General features: G+C 37.7%; 1 protein-coding gene across 9 annotated transcripts in view; it reads left to right on the top strand.

The window, feature by feature from the left end:
• The window catches only part of LOC127524565 (echinoderm microtubule-associated protein-like 4), a 101,075-nt gene extending 81,259 nt beyond the window's left edge, over window positions 1–19,816 (top strand). For all 9 annotated transcript variants that reach the window (XM_051916187.1, XM_051916190.1, XM_051916186.1 and 6 more), the window contains 12 exons: window positions 29–163; window positions 2,006–2,141; window positions 5,448–5,599; window positions 6,472–6,597; window positions 6,829–6,960; window positions 9,056–9,123; window positions 9,211–9,299; window positions 9,387–9,484; window positions 13,264–13,351; window positions 13,553–13,651; window positions 16,125–16,255; window positions 17,933–19,816. In XM_051916187.1, coding sequence (XP_051772147.1) covers window positions 29–163; window positions 2,006–2,141; window positions 5,448–5,599; window positions 6,472–6,597; window positions 6,829–6,960; window positions 9,056–9,123; window positions 9,211–9,299; window positions 9,387–9,484; window positions 13,264–13,351; window positions 13,553–13,651; window positions 16,125–16,255; window positions 17,933–18,427 — 1,749 coding nt within the window. In that variant the 3' untranslated portion in view covers window positions 18,428–19,816. The remainder of the gene's footprint in view (window positions 1–28; window positions 164–2,005; window positions 2,142–5,447; window positions 5,600–6,471; window positions 6,598–6,828; window positions 6,961–9,055; window positions 9,124–9,210; window positions 9,300–9,386; window positions 9,485–13,263; window positions 13,352–13,552; window positions 13,652–16,124; window positions 16,256–17,932) is intronic.

The raw sequence follows: 19,816 nt of genomic DNA, 5'->3' as shown, positions 1-19,816 counted from the left end.
TGGTGTTGCCAATGTGCTGTTTTATTAGACAACCAATGAAGTGGTCTTAGCGGTGGAGTTTCACCCGACTGACGCCAACACCATTGTGACTTGTGGGAAATCCCATATCTTCTTCTGGACCTGGAGCGGTTCCTCACTGGCCCGCAAACAAGGCATCTTTGGTGTAAGGACACACATATCACTGATATTTTATATGCATATCATAAAAATCTTGTGTTGTTTTTTTTTTTTTTTATGCACTTTTTACTTGCCCATTGATTTTCCCAGAGACTGCATCATTAGACTAGTTTCCTTCTTTGTCTTTCAACTCGTGAGTTCAAAAGACTAAGTTAGCTTAGCGTTCACACTGTCATTTTTAACACCGAACCTAAAGATACAAAACAAAAAAAGGCTTTTATGATGTATATTTTGTGAGGGAAGTTACCGACATCCAAAACAATGCTGTGTGCTGGGCTAAACACGCTCGTTGTACTGTATGTGTGTGTACATATGATGGTATTTTTACCAGCTGAGAACTCATGAAGAGCTTATAAAATGTGTAAAGGAGTCAAAACAGCTGCAGGAACAAACGAAGATCTGCTGCAAGGTTTCTGACGCCTGTACCGAACTGTAATGGGCAACGTAGATCCTATGATGAGAAAAACCAGGTGCTTCAGCATTTTGACCTTTTTAGGATGGCATCTTGTGACATCACATCGTGTTTTGGTTCGTTTAGAAGTCTTTGGTCCGTGTTGCGTTCATATTTCAGTCGAACAGCACCAGAGATTGTTTGGAAGCGAACCGAGACCCACCTTTTCAGGAGGTCGCACCAGAGTTCGGTTTAATCAAACCAAAACTGCCAAGTGTGAACACAGCCTTAGTGAATAACAGTGTAAAAAACATACTGGGATTATTTAACTAGATTTTTACTGATTGGACGAAAAAAAATCACCCTTTAAGACGATTTCAGAGAAAATGCATAAATATAGAGTTAAAGGATTAGTTCACTTTTAAATAAAATTTTGCTGATAATTTACTCACCCCCATGTCATCCAAGATGTTCATGTCTTTCTTTCTTCAGTCGAAAAAAATTAAGGTTTTTGATGAAAACATTCCAGGATTTTTCTCCATATAATGGACTTCACTGGACACCAAACGGTTCAAGGTCCAAATGAGAGTTTCAGTGCAGCTTCAAAGGGCTTTAAACGATACCAGACGAGGAATAAGGGTCTTATCTAGTAAAACGATCGGTCATTTTCGAAAAAAAATACAACTGTATATGCTTTATATAAACAAATGTTCGCCTTCTAAGTGCCTCCGCCAAAACCGCATTTTTGTATTCTCCAAAAAGCTTACGCTGTATGTCCTACGCCTTCCCTATATTCAACTTACGGAAAAAATGTAACTGGCGCTGCGTTCGTTCCGTAAGTAGAATAGGGTATGCGTAGGACATACAGCGTAAACTTTTTGGAGAATACGGAAATGCGGTTTTGGCGGAAGCACTTAAAAGGCGAACATTTGTTTATATAAAGCATGTACAGTTGTATTTTTTTTCGAAAATTACCGATCGTTTCGCTAGATAAAACCCTTATTCATCGTCTGGTATCGTCTGGTATCGTTTAAAGCCCTTTGAAGCTGCACTGAAACTGTCATTTGGACCTTAAACCGTTTGGTGTCCATTGAAGTCCATTATATGGAGTAAAATCCTGGAATGTTTTCATCAAAAAACTTAATTTTTTTTTCGACTGAAGAAAGAAAGATATGGACATCTTGGATGACATGGGGGTGAGTAAATTATCAGCAAAAGTTTATTTAAAAGTGAACTAATCCTTTAAATAGAGTAAAAAGGGGTGATAAATATCAAGGTTAATTTTATTTGAGCGATATTTCCCAGCCCAAGAAGCAGACTAGCAGAACTAGTATAGACTAGTTCTGCAGGTCAGCTTGATGCCCAAAGCACAGACAAGTACAGAGTTCATAAAACCTGTATTTACATTCATTACTTTTGTTTGTGTCTTTATGACAGAAATATGAGAAGCCCAAATTTGTGCAGTGTTTGGCTTTCCTCAATAATGGAGACATCCTGACCGGAGACTCAGGAGGAATCATGCTGATATGGACCCGCAGCACGGCTGAACCCGCACCAGGGAAAGGGCCGAAAGGTACACGTACATCTCACATGCACACAAACACACATATGGACACATTATTAGCACTGCCAGTGTACTTAAACACCGTCACATTATCATTTTTCCATCATCACCTGCATTTCCTCACAAAATGTTCAGTGGTGCCAGTGATGGTATTCTCCTCTGCTCTGCTGCTCGCTCTGAAATCAAAGAGGCGTTCATGTTGTCAGCAAAGAAATCAAAATCGGCTCACCATAAAAGAAAAGGAAGGAAGGATAATGAGGCCAGATGCATATAGGGGATGAATGCATGACCACATTCTTTTATATAGAAAGTGAGTTTATTAGACTCCAGACATATTAATAGTAACAGACAAGTTACTGCACAGGTCAAGAAAAAGGCTGCAGGATTTACCCCTCTGACAACACACTAATAAAGGGAATCTTTGTTTATTTCTCATGTCATCACTGTGAAAATGACATGAAAAGCTCAGTTTATGATTGCCATTCTGTAAAAAATATTGTATCGCTTCAGTAGAGAAATACACTCGGTTAAACAGGAATTTCTTACACTGTGGTAAATGCAACAAATAAAACCTTGCTGAAGCTCACATTTGACCTACTGCGGCCCATGTGTGCTGCCATATGTTTGTGTAATTCAGCTGAAATAGATTTAAAAGTTATAATTTAAGAAAAAAAAATTATAAAATATAAGAAAATACTGATAAAACTGAAAAGAACAGAAAAAGTACACCATTCAAAAGTTTGGGATTTAAAAAAAAAAAAAAAAAAAAAAAAAAAGTCTCTTCTGCTCACCAAGGCTACATTTATTTGATCAAAAATACAGTAAAAACAGTAATATTGTGAAATATTACTACACTTTCAAATAACTGTTTTTTATGTGAATATATGTTAAAATGTAATTTATTCCTGTGATCAAAGCTGAATTTGCAGCATCATTACTCCAGTCTTCAGTGTCACATGATCCTTCAGAAATCATTCTAATATACTGATTTGCTGCTCAAGAAACATTTCTGATTATTATCAATGATAAAAAAAAACATGATACATTTTTTTCAGTATTCTTTGATGAATAGAAAGTTCAAAAGAACAGCATTTATTTGAAATATGTATATTTTGTAGCATTATAAATGTTTTCTTTTTAATGTTCACTTTTCTTTAAAAAAAAATCTTTTATGACTCCAAACTTTTGAATGCTAGTGTAACTAATCAAAAACAAAGATCTTGTACAAATGAAGAGATAAGAGAATGTTAGATTATAATGTTGTCAAAATGTTTTGAAATATTTTAATGTTAGTTTTCATTAAAAACGCAGTTGAGGAGCTCAAAGCAGTGTACAGTCAGAGGGCCCAGGATTCTTAGCTGCAACCCTGATGATCATGTCCAAAAAAAGCCAAGGTACTGTCGGCAAGAAAAAAATTAGTACCGTGGCACTTTGAGGTATCTTTTAAAGTTACGTCAACCTTAAATGTCCATCAGTTCATTACCCAGAAGCACTGTAATGACAACGACAGTCATTTCAGAGTTACAGAAAGAGAAACGTCTAGAAAGCTGTGGCAGAGTAGTTGTGAAGATTTTCAGAAATCTACAGCTTGTGATATCCATGTGACTGAAACTGTGTTTGTGTCTGTGTGCACAAGTTGACAGATTGTTTTCTCAGTGTTGATCCTGGAGTTGTAATGGTTTTCACTGGCATGCTGTGGAACTGGATTGGCTCTACCACAGGCTGAAACACCGCCAGCTCCTGATCATTTATCACTCCTTTATTTATTTCCTCAATGTGTGCATTACAGTCCTGTGACATAGCGCCCTCTAAAGGACACCCACTACTACAGTCACTAGAGCACTTCAAATGAAATATTTTGAAATTAAATTAGTTCTGTGAAAACATACTGTAACTTGAGCAGCAAATCATCATATTAGAATGATTTCTGAAGGATCATGTGACACTGAAGACTGGAGTAATAATGCTGAAAACTCAGCTTTGATCACAGGAATAAATTACATTTCACAATATGTTCACATAGAAAATAATTATTTTAAATTGAAATAATATTTCACACTTTTACTGTATTTGTGATCAAATAAATGCAGCCTTGGTGAGCAGAAGAGACTTACCGACCCCGAACTTTTGAATAGTTAAACCAGTGGTTGGGTTAAATGTTTGCCCAACCTGCTGGGTAGTTTTATTTAACTCAACTATTGTTTAAAAATGACTGTATCGCTTGCTTAAAATGAACTCAAAGTATGTTGGAAATTACCAGTTATTAATATTATTAAGTTTAATGAATAGTAATTAAACAATAAATATTGATTAAATTGCTTATTAATAAATGTTCACCTTTTGATTATTACTGTTGCCTCTAGTAATTATGTGTCTGATTTTCAATTTCCAACATGCTTTGGGTTCATTTTAATCCAGCCATACAGTCATTTTTAAACAATAGTTGAGTTAAATAAAACTACCCAGCAGGTTGGGCAAACATTTTAACCCAACCACTGGGTTAAAACAACCCAATCGCTGTCCATTTTCAACCCAACGTTAGTTGTTTTTAACCCAGCGTTTTTTTAGAGTGTAGTGTACTTGTCAACTAACTTGACCTAATTCTCTTCTAAAATTGCTCCACCGTGACCTGAAAGAGAAAACTTGTTGCATTATGAATCATTTTTAAATGAGTTTAATGATGGAGTTACAGCTAAGCATACACACTTAAGCGCACACTTTACAGAAATGAGTTCCTCATGGAGCGTTACGTGTGCTACAGCGACTGCTGAAATCCATTTCTTCTTTTTCACTTGAATCATTTGGCACATGTCGTGTCCTCAACTGGCCTCGTCTAGCTGATTTCCTGTCTCTGCATCTGCAGATAGCATGTAACCGTAGAAGTGTGGCAGTGCAGGTGTGTTACAGTGTGTAACGTCAGTCTGTTCAGCAGCACTCTCTGTTTCAGAAATCTGAGAGTGTGTGTGTGTATTGAGGGGCTGCTTCAGCACTCTTGGGCTCTATATTTCCCTTGGTTTGGCTCTTTGCGCAGGCAGCCGAGCCATCAGTATTATTACGGGAGGATGTGATAATCTGCTGGAATTCCCAAAATGCAACATCATCACACACACATGCACCCCTGGCCTCACTGGATAGCATATCTATGAGCTTCTCTTTCACTGGCTTTTCTAAAAGCCCTATCGCATCCCCAGTGGTAAAACAGTCTGGCACATGAAGCGCATTAGCTAGGAGGGATATTTGTGGTGTTCTGTTCCCAGAAATTGTGCATGAGTTGGTCTCCATCTGTCTGACTAACCCAACCCATGATCCTCGCAGGAGCGTTTCAGATCGCACGTCAGATCAAGGCTCACGACGGCAGCGTCTTCACTCTGTGTCAGATGAGGAATGGCACTCTGCTCACAGGGGGCGGCAAAGACCACAAGATCATTCTGTGGGACCATGACCTGAATCCAGAGAGAGACATAGAGGTGAGAGACATACTGAAGCACACGCTCACAAACACACACTCACACACACGCTCACAAACACACACTCACACAGACTTAAGTTTGGAATAAGTTTTCTTTTTTTTTTTATTTTGAAAGAAGTCTCTTCTGCTCATCAAGGCTGTATTTATTCGATCAAAAATGCATTAAAACTGTAATATTGTGAAATATTATTACAATTTAAAATAACTGTTTTCTATGTGAATATATATTAATATGTAATTTATTCCTGTAATCAAAGCTGTATTTTCAGCATCATTACTCCAGTCTTCAGTGTCACATGATCCTTCAGAAATCATACTTATATGCTGATTTGCTGCTCAAGAAACATTTCTGATTATTATCAATGTTGAAAACAGTTGTGCTGCTAAAATAAATTTGTGAAAATAATGCTATATTTTTTCAGGATTAGAAAATAGAAAGTTCAAAAGAATAGCAGAAGTCTTGATTGTGACTTTTGATCAAATTAATGCATCCTTGAAATAAATAAAAGTTTTAATTTCTTTCCCCAAACTTTTGAAAGGTAGAGTGTATATGATACTAATAAATATTAATTGCAAAGTATTTCAGTTCCACTTTATTTTATGGTGATGTTGTTACAGTGTAATTACAGAAATAAGTACAGAGTAATATTAATTAAATACATGTACTTACTGTAGGGTTTGGTTTAGGGTTATTTTCTTGTAATTAACTAATTAATCTTACTATGTACATTACTATGTACCCTAGTATGTGTAACTGTGTCACCTTAAAATGAAATATTACCCAAAAGCCATAACATATAGAAACATAACAAGCTCTTATAGCAACATAATAAAATAACACACCTATCATGTCTGTTTGCTTCTCCTCAGGTCCCAGATCAGTACGGCACCATTCGTGCGGTAGCCGAGGGCAAGGGGGAGCAGTTTCTGGTGGGCACTTCACGCAACTTCATTCTGAGAGGCACCTTCAACGATGGATTCCAGGTGGAAGTGCAGGTAACCACATCCTTAACTGCTAAATCACACAGTGTATCTCATGTGCACCTTCAGTGAAGGTCGAAAACCAGTATTTTTTCAGTTCTCAATTCTATAAAAAACACAAACATGCCTACAAAACCAGAGCTAATAATCTTAACCACACAAAAGCAGAGCCGATGGTTATCACACACGTGCTTTTACCTGCAGTCATAGTTGTGGAGTTAGTTTCATGGGAGTCTCTATTTTCAGGGGCACACGGATGAACTGTGGGGTCTGGCCGCCCACCCCTTCAAGGACCTGTTCCTCACCTGTGCTCAGGACAGGCAGGTGTGTCTCTGGAGCTCAGTGGACCACACGCTGGAATGGACCAGACTGCTGGACGTAAGACGTTTATGTTCATGTGCTCTCACTCTCTGTGTTAGATGTGTTCTGGGACAATAGCTATCTTTCCATCCACCTATTTGTATGCGAATTTTGGGATGTTAACGCTGGATGTTTACAGCAAGATGCGCATAAATTCTCAATTGAGGCGGATTATTTTTTATCCAATAAGAAGACATGCACATAAACTATGATGGAAACACATTTACCGAATAAATCCCTTAGTGCGCAACAAAAAAACTTTGCCTCATTCAATCATGTGATCAGAAAAATTGTGGAGAACGAGACGTATGTTTGGAAGGACTATAAGGTCCAAACATTCTTAAACAACATTTTTGAAAATGAAGTGACTTTAATTCTTGATGAAAAACATCAGTGTAATGTGCAGATTTTCCAAGAAATGTGAACGGAGATGATAGATCACATGATTGCGCTTCGTCTGCACGCTCTGAGGCACAAGTAATGTCCAAAAAAAAAACACAGTTTCTTCCCCGATTGCAGCAACTTCCAATTTTATTACAGATATTTTGCATCAATTTCCCAGGAAGTGATGATTTTTGTTCCCTTGTACACATGGGATGGAAACGCTGCTTTATTCGCGAATGTTTTATATTTTGAGCATGAGTTAAATTTGCAACCTTGGATAGGAAACATAGCTACTGTGAAGCTAATGCTGATTTAAATATTACATTGGTTAGTAAAGATGCACACATTACACTGCCCTTTTTCCGGGTAATATAGTTCATCAGCCTCATGTTACTTTTTTTTGGGAGTTTGTTTTTTGTCACTATTACACCATAAACTATAAACCATCCAGGGCTACAGTTCTGCTCTATACTTAATCTCACTGGTTACTGCCATAAATCATGCATTTTATGTCTTATTCTGTAAAAAAAAAAAAAAAAAAAAAAAATATCATGGCAGTTTAAATTATAGCCCAGTGTTTTGTTCTTTAGAAAATACCAGAGGAATTAAAGCTGTTTGTTGACTTTGTGGTCAAACTTTCCCTTCATCCAGATGTAATATATTCTTAATATTTCAGAAACAAAGAAAACAAAGCAGAATAAATAGACGTGCTTGAGGAATTTGTTGGCAAATTTTATGGCACATGCCACAACATAAGAGGTTCTTGCAAATCTTTTTTAATTATTATTTTTTATTAAGGCATCAATAAAAAGACAACTTGCACAGTTTTGGCAAACGCCAAAACTTTTTCACAGAAGCGCCCATTCAAACAGAGGTTAAGTTTTAAACAAAACACTCGCTGAAGATTGAAATCTTCACCCCAAATATCCACTAACTACCCCTTGTCATCTTGTCTGCAGGCTGTTTACATCTGTAATGGTGCAATAATACAGAATTTAGTTGATCTACACATCAGTTTTTTAACAAAAGCTTTAAAGTTATCCAAGCCTTTGGAGCCACTAGGGGGCGACAGCACACAGTTCAAAGCAGGCCGTAAAAATGGCTTAAAATTATTTAAAACAAGGCAAAACAAGCTTGGAAATAATTTAAAAAGGCTCAAATCAAGACATTTTTCATATTTTCCCCCTTCAACTGTCATTTAATTTAAGAACCAGGGTTTCCACAGTCTTGGAAAACCTGAATATTGTATGTGAGGGAAGTGTGATTTCCAGACCTGGAGAAGTCATGGAAATTTCTCTGATGATTATGATTTTTTTGTGGTTATGTCAAGCTCTTATATGTTTTATCAGGTAGAAATTGCTGTTCATGAATTAAAAAAACAACAATAATAAAGACTGGAAACGTCATGTAAATTCACTGGTCATAAAAAGTGTGAACTTGAAATACAATCAGTTCTTAAAACATCTGAAATGATTGAATTTAATTATTTTTATTTTAATTATTTATATTTATTCTATATTGTTATTTTAATATATTGCCACTCCTAGTTTCTGTAAATAAAAAAAAAAAAAGTTTGAAAACAAGCAGCTTTTTATTAAAGCAGGAATGCCAGTAGAGGCCTTGGTGTCTGAGAGGTTAAAATGTCTGCTTTAGAGATTCTGTTTGATAATGGAGTTCAGCTCATAGAGTGCTGTGTGCTTTGAGTGTGACAGTGTCGATGTGTGTTTAGGAACACGGGCACTGCGCAGACTTCCATCCTAGCGGTTCAGTTGTTGCCATTGGTACTCACTCAGGGAAGTAAGTGATCTGTCATCTCTACAGGGAATTTTTACATAAATACATACATTTAGCTGAAGTTCTGACAGTGTTTTGTATGTGTCTCAGGTGGTATGCTCTGGACGCAGAGACACGAGACCTGGTGGCCATTCACACAGACGGCAATGAGCAGCTGTCCGTGATGCGCTACTCTGTCGGTGAGTTTGTTTTGCCTACTGTATGTTTGTTTCTTGCGTTTCAGCCAAACGTCCCTCTTTCCTCACTGTTTTGCTGCCTCTTCTTAGATGGCACGCTGCTGGCAGTGGGATCACATGATAACTTCATTTACCTCTACACAGTGTCGGATAAGGGACGCAAATACAGCAGATATGGGAAATGCACTGTGAGTATCTACATGGTTGTTCACACAGAACGTGCTCTAGAATAAAAAAACAGCTCAGCAGAGCGCTGCGGAAATGAACAGAAGGTGCATTTAAAGTGCCCTATAATGCTATTTTAAAGGTTCCTAATTTTGTTTGGAGTCTCCTACAATAGGTTTACATGCATCCAAGACAAAAAACACTTAATTGTTTTATAATATACAGCTCAGCTAATATACATCAGCTCTTTTCTCACAGTGTCTGAAACAGATCGATTAACGATTCGGCCTCTCTAATCTCCCGCTTTCCAAAGGTCTACTCTGCTCTGATTGGTCAAGCGGCCCAGTCTGTTGTGATTGGTTAAACTGCTTACAGCACATGTCAAACCAAACGCCCATAAGCATATTAGTGTCGGTTTGTGCATGAAGTAAGACTGGAATTACTGATGACTCGTTTCAGGCAGTTCAGAATCACTTCTTTCTTTTGGGAGACAATAACTCATTTATCTGCACTTTTGATCTTTGAAAATTTGCAGACCTTTTACATTCACAAACAGCTATATTACACTCTGCATGAAAGGTAAAATCCCCCCCCCCCCAAAAAAAAAGCATAACAGGGGCACTTTAACTCCCAAAGCATTACTACTAGTGCTTGTCCTGCCACAACTTTCATGTATTCAAGATAAAAAAAAAAAAAACATTATGTTTGAAAACCTTTTTGAAAATAATAGTTAATGAATTTAAATCTTTTTTTTTTTTTTAATGATTTACAAATATTACAAGAATTTGCAGCACGCATTTTAAACGTATTTGTCATCAATCCATCAGTAAAGAATTCGTGTAATTGTTTTATGGCTGTATTATTGTCTATTTTCACTATTCCGAGGGGTGGAGCGGAGAATGAAACTTTACTGTGCGTGTCTGAACCTCTCGCTCGGCTGAACCCCATCAACACGCTCTCAATCACACTGCTGTTCTTCTGATTCCTCTCCCGTTCCTGTTTTTTTCTCTGCAGTTTTTCTGCAGTTGAGAGGTTTTATGTCATTTACATCTGTGCTAGATCACAGTAATAATAGTGATTCTATGAAATGGGTGCCTTACAGAGTAAGATTTATACGTTCTGTCGGACAAAAATATCCAAATGGGAACCAAAATTCATGGACACAAATGAATTATCCAGTTTTGATGAAATTCGTTTTTATATAAAATAAATGTGATTTGATATATTGTCAATTGGAAAACCAATGTGCATGTTGAATTTTGAATAGAAATATGTCTGGCTATACTGACATAAAAGTGAGCATAAGAGACTTATGGTAGTGTAAATCCATTTTTTTATGTAAACATAAATACAGTAAAACAGTAATATTGTTAAATGTTATGTAAATGATAATGTGCATCCAGCCGGTTGTTATCTCAGAATAAACCCCGACAGGGTGATCAGGACCCTGAAGCGGAGGGTCTTGCATCAGCCTGAAGGGGTTAATTCAGAGATAACAATCAGTTGGATGTACATTATCCCGCTTATTACACGCCGAAATATTTTATTATTAGCTCTTTAAACGTAAAGCTTCCGCGGAGAGAGCAGTTGCTAGCGCGGCAAGTTCAAACTAGACGGACATTTAAGAGATACGGTACAGTCACACCACTTATTAAACAGCATTTCGCCACATAATTAATTATGGGGATAAGAGATATTGATCTGAGATGGAACTGTTTTAAAGTCATACCTGTTTGTTATCTTATAATCCAACAGTCGCAAAATGGCAGCAGGTGCGTTTGTATTAAACAAGAGAGAGCGAGTCCATGATAAGGGATGACTTCATTAAATAACCGTAAACAAAATATTGATTTGACTGAGTTTTAATATTTTATTAGCTCACCAAATGCTAAACTTCGACAAAGACAAAACATTCCTAGCAAGTGTATAGTGCTGCTGACTTCAGTAACCCGGATGAGCCTGTGTTATCTGTTTTCAGCGGCTGTTATCGGGGAATAACATATCGATGGATGGAGCGATTGACCAATCAGAATCAAGTATTCCACAGAGCCGTGTAATAATAAAATTTAAAAAAGGATTTTCTATTTTGCTGTATTTTAAAATGTATTCTTGTGATGATCAAAGCTGAATTTTCAGCATCATTACTCCAGTCTTCAGTGTCACATGATCCTTCAGAAATCATTACAATATGCTGATTTGCTCATTTCTGATTATTATTATTATCAGTGTTGAAAACACTTGAGCTGCTTCATATTTTTGAGGAAACTGTGATGCATATTTTTTTAGGATTCTTTGAATATAAATTTCAAAAGAACAGCATTTATTTGAAACGGTAATCTTTTATAACATTATAAATGTCTTTAATGTCACTTTTGATTAATTTAATGCATCCTTGCTGAATAACAGTATTGTTATTATTTATTTTTTTAAATCTTACAGGCCCCAAACTTTTGAACAGTAGTGTACTTCTTTAAAATATGTATAAAAAATACACCATCATCACATTAGATAATGTGCTTTAATGTAATATATTTTAACTTGAAAAGCGCTTAAAAGCAGATTTCTGTATTCAGCGTCCTTCATCAAACATGGACACAAATGACAGTGCTTTCATACAATGACTGAATTATGAAATTACTGGGAGAAATGGTCAGTTATGTGTGAGATAGTCTGTCCTTCATTACGACGACGAGTCATAAAGAGAGTAAAGAAATGGCTGAAGATGTCAGTGTGATTTCAGCAGACAGAATGAAAGCGTGCCTGTCTTTCAGCACTCTCGACTGCCTGACACGTCTCCAATGGGAATGCAGACATTGTGGGAATGCTGACCTTGGGTTTTATTGATGCTGGCAAACGACTCACTCTTGTGTCTGTCAGCGGAGCTGAACCATGTTACTCACAGACAGATCAGAGCAGATGAACACATACAGTGGCCTCAAAACGGATTTGGACACGCAAGCAAAACTTAATATCAAACTGAGTGATTTATTTTAAAGAAATGGCTCAAAAGCACATTTTTCCAGAAAACTTTTTTCAAAAGAACTACAGATCACCAGGCTGATGAAGTAATTGAAAATGGCTCAGAAAAGTAAAGTTGGTTCTGAAAAAAATCCATGCATTAATATTTTATCTATGCAATTCATGAGATTCATACGTTTTTAAATGCGACTTAAGTGTGCAAAAGTGTCCAAATACTGCTGAGGTCAAAAATTCCAAGCAATGCACCATTGAGCTATAAAGCATTTGGACTGCAGTGCAGCGTGGGAATGCTTGACTTCTTCTGACCTCTTTCTACAGTTCAGGCTCTAGGACAGTGGAAACATAAATCACATGTCAGTTTGTGTATGAAAAGCTGGAAATGGAGTGATAGGTGCTCTTTATATTCTAGAGGGAACTCTGATAGTGTGCAGATAGCAGGCTTTCTCAAACGTATACACATTCAAACATAAAAATATCAGAGCAGATGTGGGAGGGAAACCTGTCGACTCTGAGGACTTGGACAAGTCAGTGCCAAATCAGACAGATTGAGCTGGAGCTGTGTGTCACTCTTTGCACTGGGTGGAAACCCCTCCAGCATTATTTATTGACACATCACTGCATTCAGTCTTTGAAAAGCCTTTTTTGTCCTTTTCCATTCCTTTGATTTGTTGTCTGAGAGATTAGCTGTCAATGTCTTTGTCCTCCTACTGAAATCAAGCTGCTCTGTGATCCACAACAGTTCATTCTGATTATTGTAAATGTTGCGATAGAACTGTTTTCTTCCTCCTTTTTCATTATCAAATCTTTTAATCTCTGTCGTCAGGGACATTCCAGCTACATTACACATCTTGACTGGTCCCCCGACAACAAGTTCATCATGTCCAACTCAGGAGACTATGAAATCCTTTACTGTAAGTGGCTGACCGCAACAAGCTCTCTCTTTGGCTCAGTTTCTCTGAAAAACATTCATGTCCGATCATATTTAACTTTTTGTCTATTTGGTTGAGTACAAAGCACCATGACTGTTTCAGTTTGCGGTTTGTGATTGCATTTGGACCAAAGGTTGTTGAAATGTTGCGTTTTCCTGACATGTTGTTCTCCCTCTTCCACAGGGGACATTCCAAACGGTTGCAAGTTGATTCGTAACCGTTCTGAGTGCAAGGACATCGACTGGGCCACGTATACCTGTGTGCTAGGATTCCACGTCTTTGGTCAGTATCTGTGGAGTGATGCATTAAGGGACTTTGTTCAGTAGAACTTATGACTAAAAATTGGCTAGAAGGACGCCTGCATTATGTATTATGAGTTTTGTGTGTGTGTGTTTTCTGTATACGTGTCTCGTTTGTTTTTTCCAAGCGTGTGGCTGGTATTTGAACTGTGTGCTTTATTTCACACTCATTTCCTGTCAGTGGTTCAGTCTAGAGGGGGTCTTAGTCATTCTCTCTCTCACATGGTTACTGGCAGTCTAAATGAGGACATACCAGACCTCATAAGAAATAAAAAGTAAAAATGGTAATATTGTGAAATATTATTACAGTTCAATATAACTGTTTTCTGTTTGAATGTCATTTAAACTGTAATTTATTTCTGTGATCAAAGCTGAATTTTCAGCATCATTACTCCAGTGTTCAGTGTCACATGATCCTTCAAAAATACATATCAGAATGATTTCTGATTTTTTTAAAAATGCAGCCTTGGTGAGCATAAAAAAAACGTAATTATTCCAAACTTTTGTCCAGTAATATACGGTATATATAATTTGTTCAAATGGAAATGTCCCTAGAGGGACGTTTTGTCATATTTAGCTCATTTCTGGTGACAAATTTTGCTCATCACCTATTTAGTAGTCTGATTGTCAGTCATCTGTTCTCCCTTTGCAGCATTCTTCGTCTCGCTTTCCTTCTGTCTTTGCAACTCTGTCTTTATACACGTAATTATAGTCTGTCATTCTAATTTCGCTCAGATTCTGAGTGACTTCATGTCTAAGCAGGGTGATTTACAAAAACCAAAAGTAGTTCAGCCCACAAAACTCACTTTATCTGTCAGCATAGTGTGCCATCTGGTGTGTGCAGGTCTGTAATCCTGGAGACGGCAGCACATTTACACAGGCTGCTTTTGAATAAAGCCAGCCCAGTCTTCACCACAGTCCCACATATTTTAGCACTTTATTAGACTGGAAAAATATTTGGTAGAACTGTACAAATTCCCCAGCACTGAGCCAATAGATTAGAGCAGTACAGTGAATGTGATGCTACAGAAAAGTGTGTGTGTGTCTCTGTTTGTGTCTCCGTATGGTCTTCTATACATGGTTTATGAGGACACAAATGTGTATAATGACATGGATATTACAACGTAAACATGGTTTATGAGGACACTTCCTGTGTCTTTGTAAACCAAATGGCTTAAAAAAGGTGTTTTTTTGAAATTGAAAAAATGCAGACAGTTTTCTGTGATGGGTAGGTTTCGGGGTAGTGTAGAGGGACAGAATATACAGTTTGTACAGTATAAAAATCATTACGCCTATGGAGAGTTCCTGTAAACCACATATACAAGTGTGTGTCTGTGTGTGTCCGTGTGTGTGTCTGTGTGTGTCCGTGTGTGTCCGTGTGTGTGTGTGTGTGTGTGTGTGTGTGTGTGTGTGTGTGTGTGTGTGTGTGTGTGTGTGTGTGTGTGTGTGTGTGTTCTGTACCTGGTGTTCTTCTGCCTCCTGCTGGTGATCTTGTTGAAGGCTCCTAATCCATTTATTATCATAGTGTTTGAGTGTGAGGTGTCTATGTGCTTATGGATATTATATTAATAAGGTCAAAAATACCTTCCTTTGTTAAAATTAAGGATTTGAAGTTTCTTACTTCTTGCTACCAGATCAAATTACTTTATATGATTAAATGACAAATTTGCACATTAAATACATTTTTGCGTTTTTTTTTTTTTTTTAAATTAAAATGTAAAGAATATACAGTAAAATTGTTTAAAGGTGCTATATGTAAGAATTTTCATGTATTAATCACTTTTTTATTGCCAATGTGTGAACAGTTTGTAACGAGACTTAAAAAACGAGATTTCCTATGTTGTCTATGAAAGCTTGTTATGTGACGGACGCTTCCAAAGGAAATCCAAAGGAAATCCAAAGGATGTAACGATGAAACGCGCTCCCGAGAGCCTCTCTTTCATGAAATAAATGCTTATACAGTGGTCAGGATAATGCCGAAAGAGCTATTCTGTATTGTAATGTCTATGTGACATGCAAAGAAAAGGGATTCATTCAAACTATAGTCTCACATATTTAGATCTGTAGAGTCTATAGTCTCAAATAAACTTTATATTCAAACTATTGTAATTACTTCATCTGTCGACATGATGCCGGTGAATCACGGAGCTGGTGCAAACATATCCACATCGCTATTATCTATGATTTTTTGATTAAAATGTTGATTTTGTAAAAATTAACCTTTGAATGAACTGATTCACTAAAATGGCTCCCTACATATGAGAGAGAACATTCTAGGAATGCGTTCTTGATGCTTGGTTGAAAAACAAATGAGGCATAAATAGACATGATGTAATGTTTTGTTCCTCCACACTTCTTGGAAATCTCTCTTGTTTGAAAAGCTACATCTTTCTTCTGTTACCCCGCAGTGTTGTGATGTTGTGCACTGATGAGTCTCTGTGTTTGTGGTGTAACAGGTGTCTGGCCCGAGGGCTCAGATGGGACAGATATCAACGCCCTGGTGCGATCTCACAACAGGAAGGTGATCGCTCTGGCTGATGACTTCTGTAAAGTGCACCTTTTCCAGTACCCCTGCTCAAGACCAAAGGTCTGTCACGTCACACCATCTTTACTACCATAAAACAGATTATAGTTTAAAGCGGTTTATCCCTATGGCATGTGCAGAGTTTGTTTGTTTTTTTTTATATCTGAAACCAAGCCACGCCACATCTAGGGGTGTGAATCTGTAAATCAGTTTGATTCATGATTCATTGGTTTTTGTTTCAATTTGTATTAATACACTTAACAGCAAATTTATTCAAGGACTTTTTAAAAAATATATATCTTGAAAATTCACTATCTATTTCTTAAAAGCATGTTACAGTATTTATATTATTGTGAACAATTCATCTGTGCATGTTTCCTTTTTTTTTTTGACCTTATAAATGAATCAAAATGTCATAGCTCAATCCTCCAGTGAAATAGACTTCTCTCTGGTGACACGTGCCGGATTTCTCCAATCATTTAGTGCGCTTAAACCCTGCCCCTTTCGTACAGCCGACTGCAAACTCACATTCAGATCTGCATCCATCCAATCAACAATCGATGAATAGAATCAAGTCCCGCCCTACATATTTATCTTTTTCAATAATCTCTATAATCTATGGAAGCTTGTTTCCGCCGCTAACTATAAAAAAATAAAAAAGGTAATTGCGACTTTTTATCTCACAATTCTGACTTTATTTCTCAGAATTGCAAGATTTAAACTTGCAATTGCGTTATAAAGTCAGAATTGCATGATATAAATTGAGAATCGCGAGATATAGTCACAATTCTGACGTTTTTTTTATCACAATTCTGACTTCATATCTCACAATTTTGACTTTTTTTCTCAGAATTGCGAGATATTAACTTACAATTCTGACGTTTTTTATCACAATTGCGAGTTTTTATCTCACAATTTTGACTATTTTTCTCAGAATTGCAGGTTTATATCTCACAGTTATGAGTTTATATCACGCAATTCTGAGAAAAAAAGTCAGAATTGTGAGATATATACTCGCAATTACCTTTTTTACTTTTTATTTCATGGCAGAAACAAGCTTCCATAATAATTATAATACAGAAGAAAATAGCTTCACTACTTTCGTTTCATTGCGATTTTGAATAATATTTGGGGAGAGGGTGATCCAAACATTTTTTTTTTGTCAGAATTTGAACTGTAAGTCTACATTCACACCGTCTTAGTGCTCAATTCTGATTTATTGCTCAGATCCAATTTTTTTTCTCATAAGTATTATGGTGACAGCTCTATAAAGCAAAACTTGAGGGAAAAAATATATGAGTATAACAGCTCACGGTCCTTCCACTGACTAACTTCACTGCCGTCTTTCATATTCACAGAGTGACTAAAGAACTATCGGCCTGTAAAATTTTTGGACTGACTCCCGTTAGCACAGAACTGACACGAATGGAGTGACATAAAATTCGCATGAATTCAGATATGATGGTTCAGACTGAGGTCGAATTGCAAAACATCAGACCTGTATCTGATTTAGGACCACATATGGAAGTGGCCCAAATCAGAATGAAAAAGATCTGATTCCACGTGCTGTTCACACTGATCTGAAAAACAGATCTGATTCACATATGAGACACAAAAATTGGATTTGGGTGACTTTTTCTTGCAGTCTGAAAATAGTTGGGTGAATTTCATGAAGCTTGGGCAATATTATTATTTCATTGATTTATCTGAAATTTGATTGGTTTTGTTATTTAATTGCAGGCCCCAAGCCACAAGTACAGTGCCCACAGCAGTCATGTGACAAACGTGAGCTTCATGCACAGCGACAGTCACCTGATTTCAACGGGCGGCAAGGACACGAGCATCATGCAGTGGCGTCTGGTGGAAAAGACCTCTTCCCTGGTGCACAGTGACTCCAGCTTGGGCCTGGGCGATTCCCTGCTGCACAACTCCACCCCTCGCACCCTGGCGTCGGTACCCAGTGTCCCTCACACTCCTACTGAGCCCTTGCCGGTGCCAGTCTCGCTACCCATCAGCACCCAGCCTGACACCAACACTCCCCCTCCTACGCCCCCCGAACCTCTGCACACCATCACGTCTAATGGACAGCAGGATGGCTCGGCCGAAACCCCGCCCCCTTCAGATGAGGCCACGCCCCTATCTGACAGCACCCTGAGCCCCAAGGACAGCCTAGAGCCTAGCGATGATACGGCCACGCCCAGTGACGAGGGAATGCCCTTTAACCCCCCCTTATAAGGCGGTCCGACCCCTTCTCTCGCCTGCTCAATAGCCCCGCCAAAGGCACCAGCATGTCTCTGCAGCCTTCCTGTCGGATTACAAAAGCAGGGTCTCCTCAGTTTTTATCTTTTCAAGATTTTCTTTTCATTTCGTGTCTTAGTTTGTTGTTATGTTGACGGTTTGTTCAGTAGATGTGGTTGTGGAGGCATTGGTTCGACTTGGATGGTGAGAGATTTGGAATGTGTAGTTAAAAACCTTTGAAAAGATTTAGCACACCTACAGGTTTACACTGACACACACACTACCACACGAACACTAATACACATATGCATACATCAGTAACTGTGATACATTAATAAAAGAGGGAAAGCGATTTAGCATTTTTAGATCCAAACAAAGTGCACGTTCATATACACAAATCAACACACAAATACAATACTCTTACTGATTGCGGATGAACCTTTTCCTCACTTAAAGGAATGGTTCACTCAAAAATGAACAAAAATGTCTTTATTTACTCATCCTCATATTGTTCCAAACCTGTATGACTTTTTCTTTTTTTTGTGGAGCAAAGATGTTTTAAAGATGTTTAGAAGACATTTTGACTCTTTTTGTCCATACACTGAAAGTCAGGGTCCAAAACAACAATGGACCCCCTTGACTTTCATTCTTCGAAATGTCTTCTTTTGTATTCTGCAGAAGGCAATTCATACAGGTTTGGAACGAAATGAGGGTGTGTAAATGATGTTCATTTTCAGATGGACTAACAATTTTAATGAGTAAAGCTTAAAAGTCACACGATGTTCATTTATATTCTCTCGCTCTCTGTGAACATTGGTGGAGGACTGCATGTGAAGCTGATTTGCATGCTTGCATAGCATCTGTCCCTGAGCCAAAAACTACAGGACATGTATATCTGGTGACGCCAGGCAGGTGCCCCTGGCTCACTGTTCGGACTCAAGGACCTCAACGACTCAACTGGTCTCCATGCTCAAGGACACTTTGAATTTCAACTCTCCTCTTTACAGAAGAATAGCCATAAACAGCAGCACACTTCATTCAAAACAAACACAACTAACACACACTCACACACAAGCCTGACCTGCCTCAAAATGGGGTCTGCATGGCGATAACCTGTCCGTTTTATAAATCCCCCCCCAGTTTCAGTCTCACCCGCCTGTCTAAAGATGCCGTACCACCCTCACATCTGCCTCAGTTTTCTCGGTCAGACTGGAGATCTCCTCTTTGTATTCATACCATCCGTTTTAATCCGTGATCTAAATGACTCTGAATTGTTTTTAGGTTTCATTCTGGGATTGTTTTTCTTGTCATTTTGTTCATTGGACTGAGATGTTCTTGTTTTTTATCGTATGAGAGAAACGAAAGATTAAACGAGTCTTAAATGTG

This window comes from Ctenopharyngodon idella, chromosome 13 (assembly GCF_019924925.1).
Source record: "Ctenopharyngodon idella isolate HZGC_01 chromosome 13, HZGC01, whole genome shotgun sequence".
Classification (NCBI taxonomy): Eukaryota; Metazoa; Chordata; class Actinopteri; order Cypriniformes; family Xenocyprididae; genus Ctenopharyngodon; species Ctenopharyngodon idella.
This window is presented reverse-complemented; position numbering and strand designations above follow the sequence as displayed.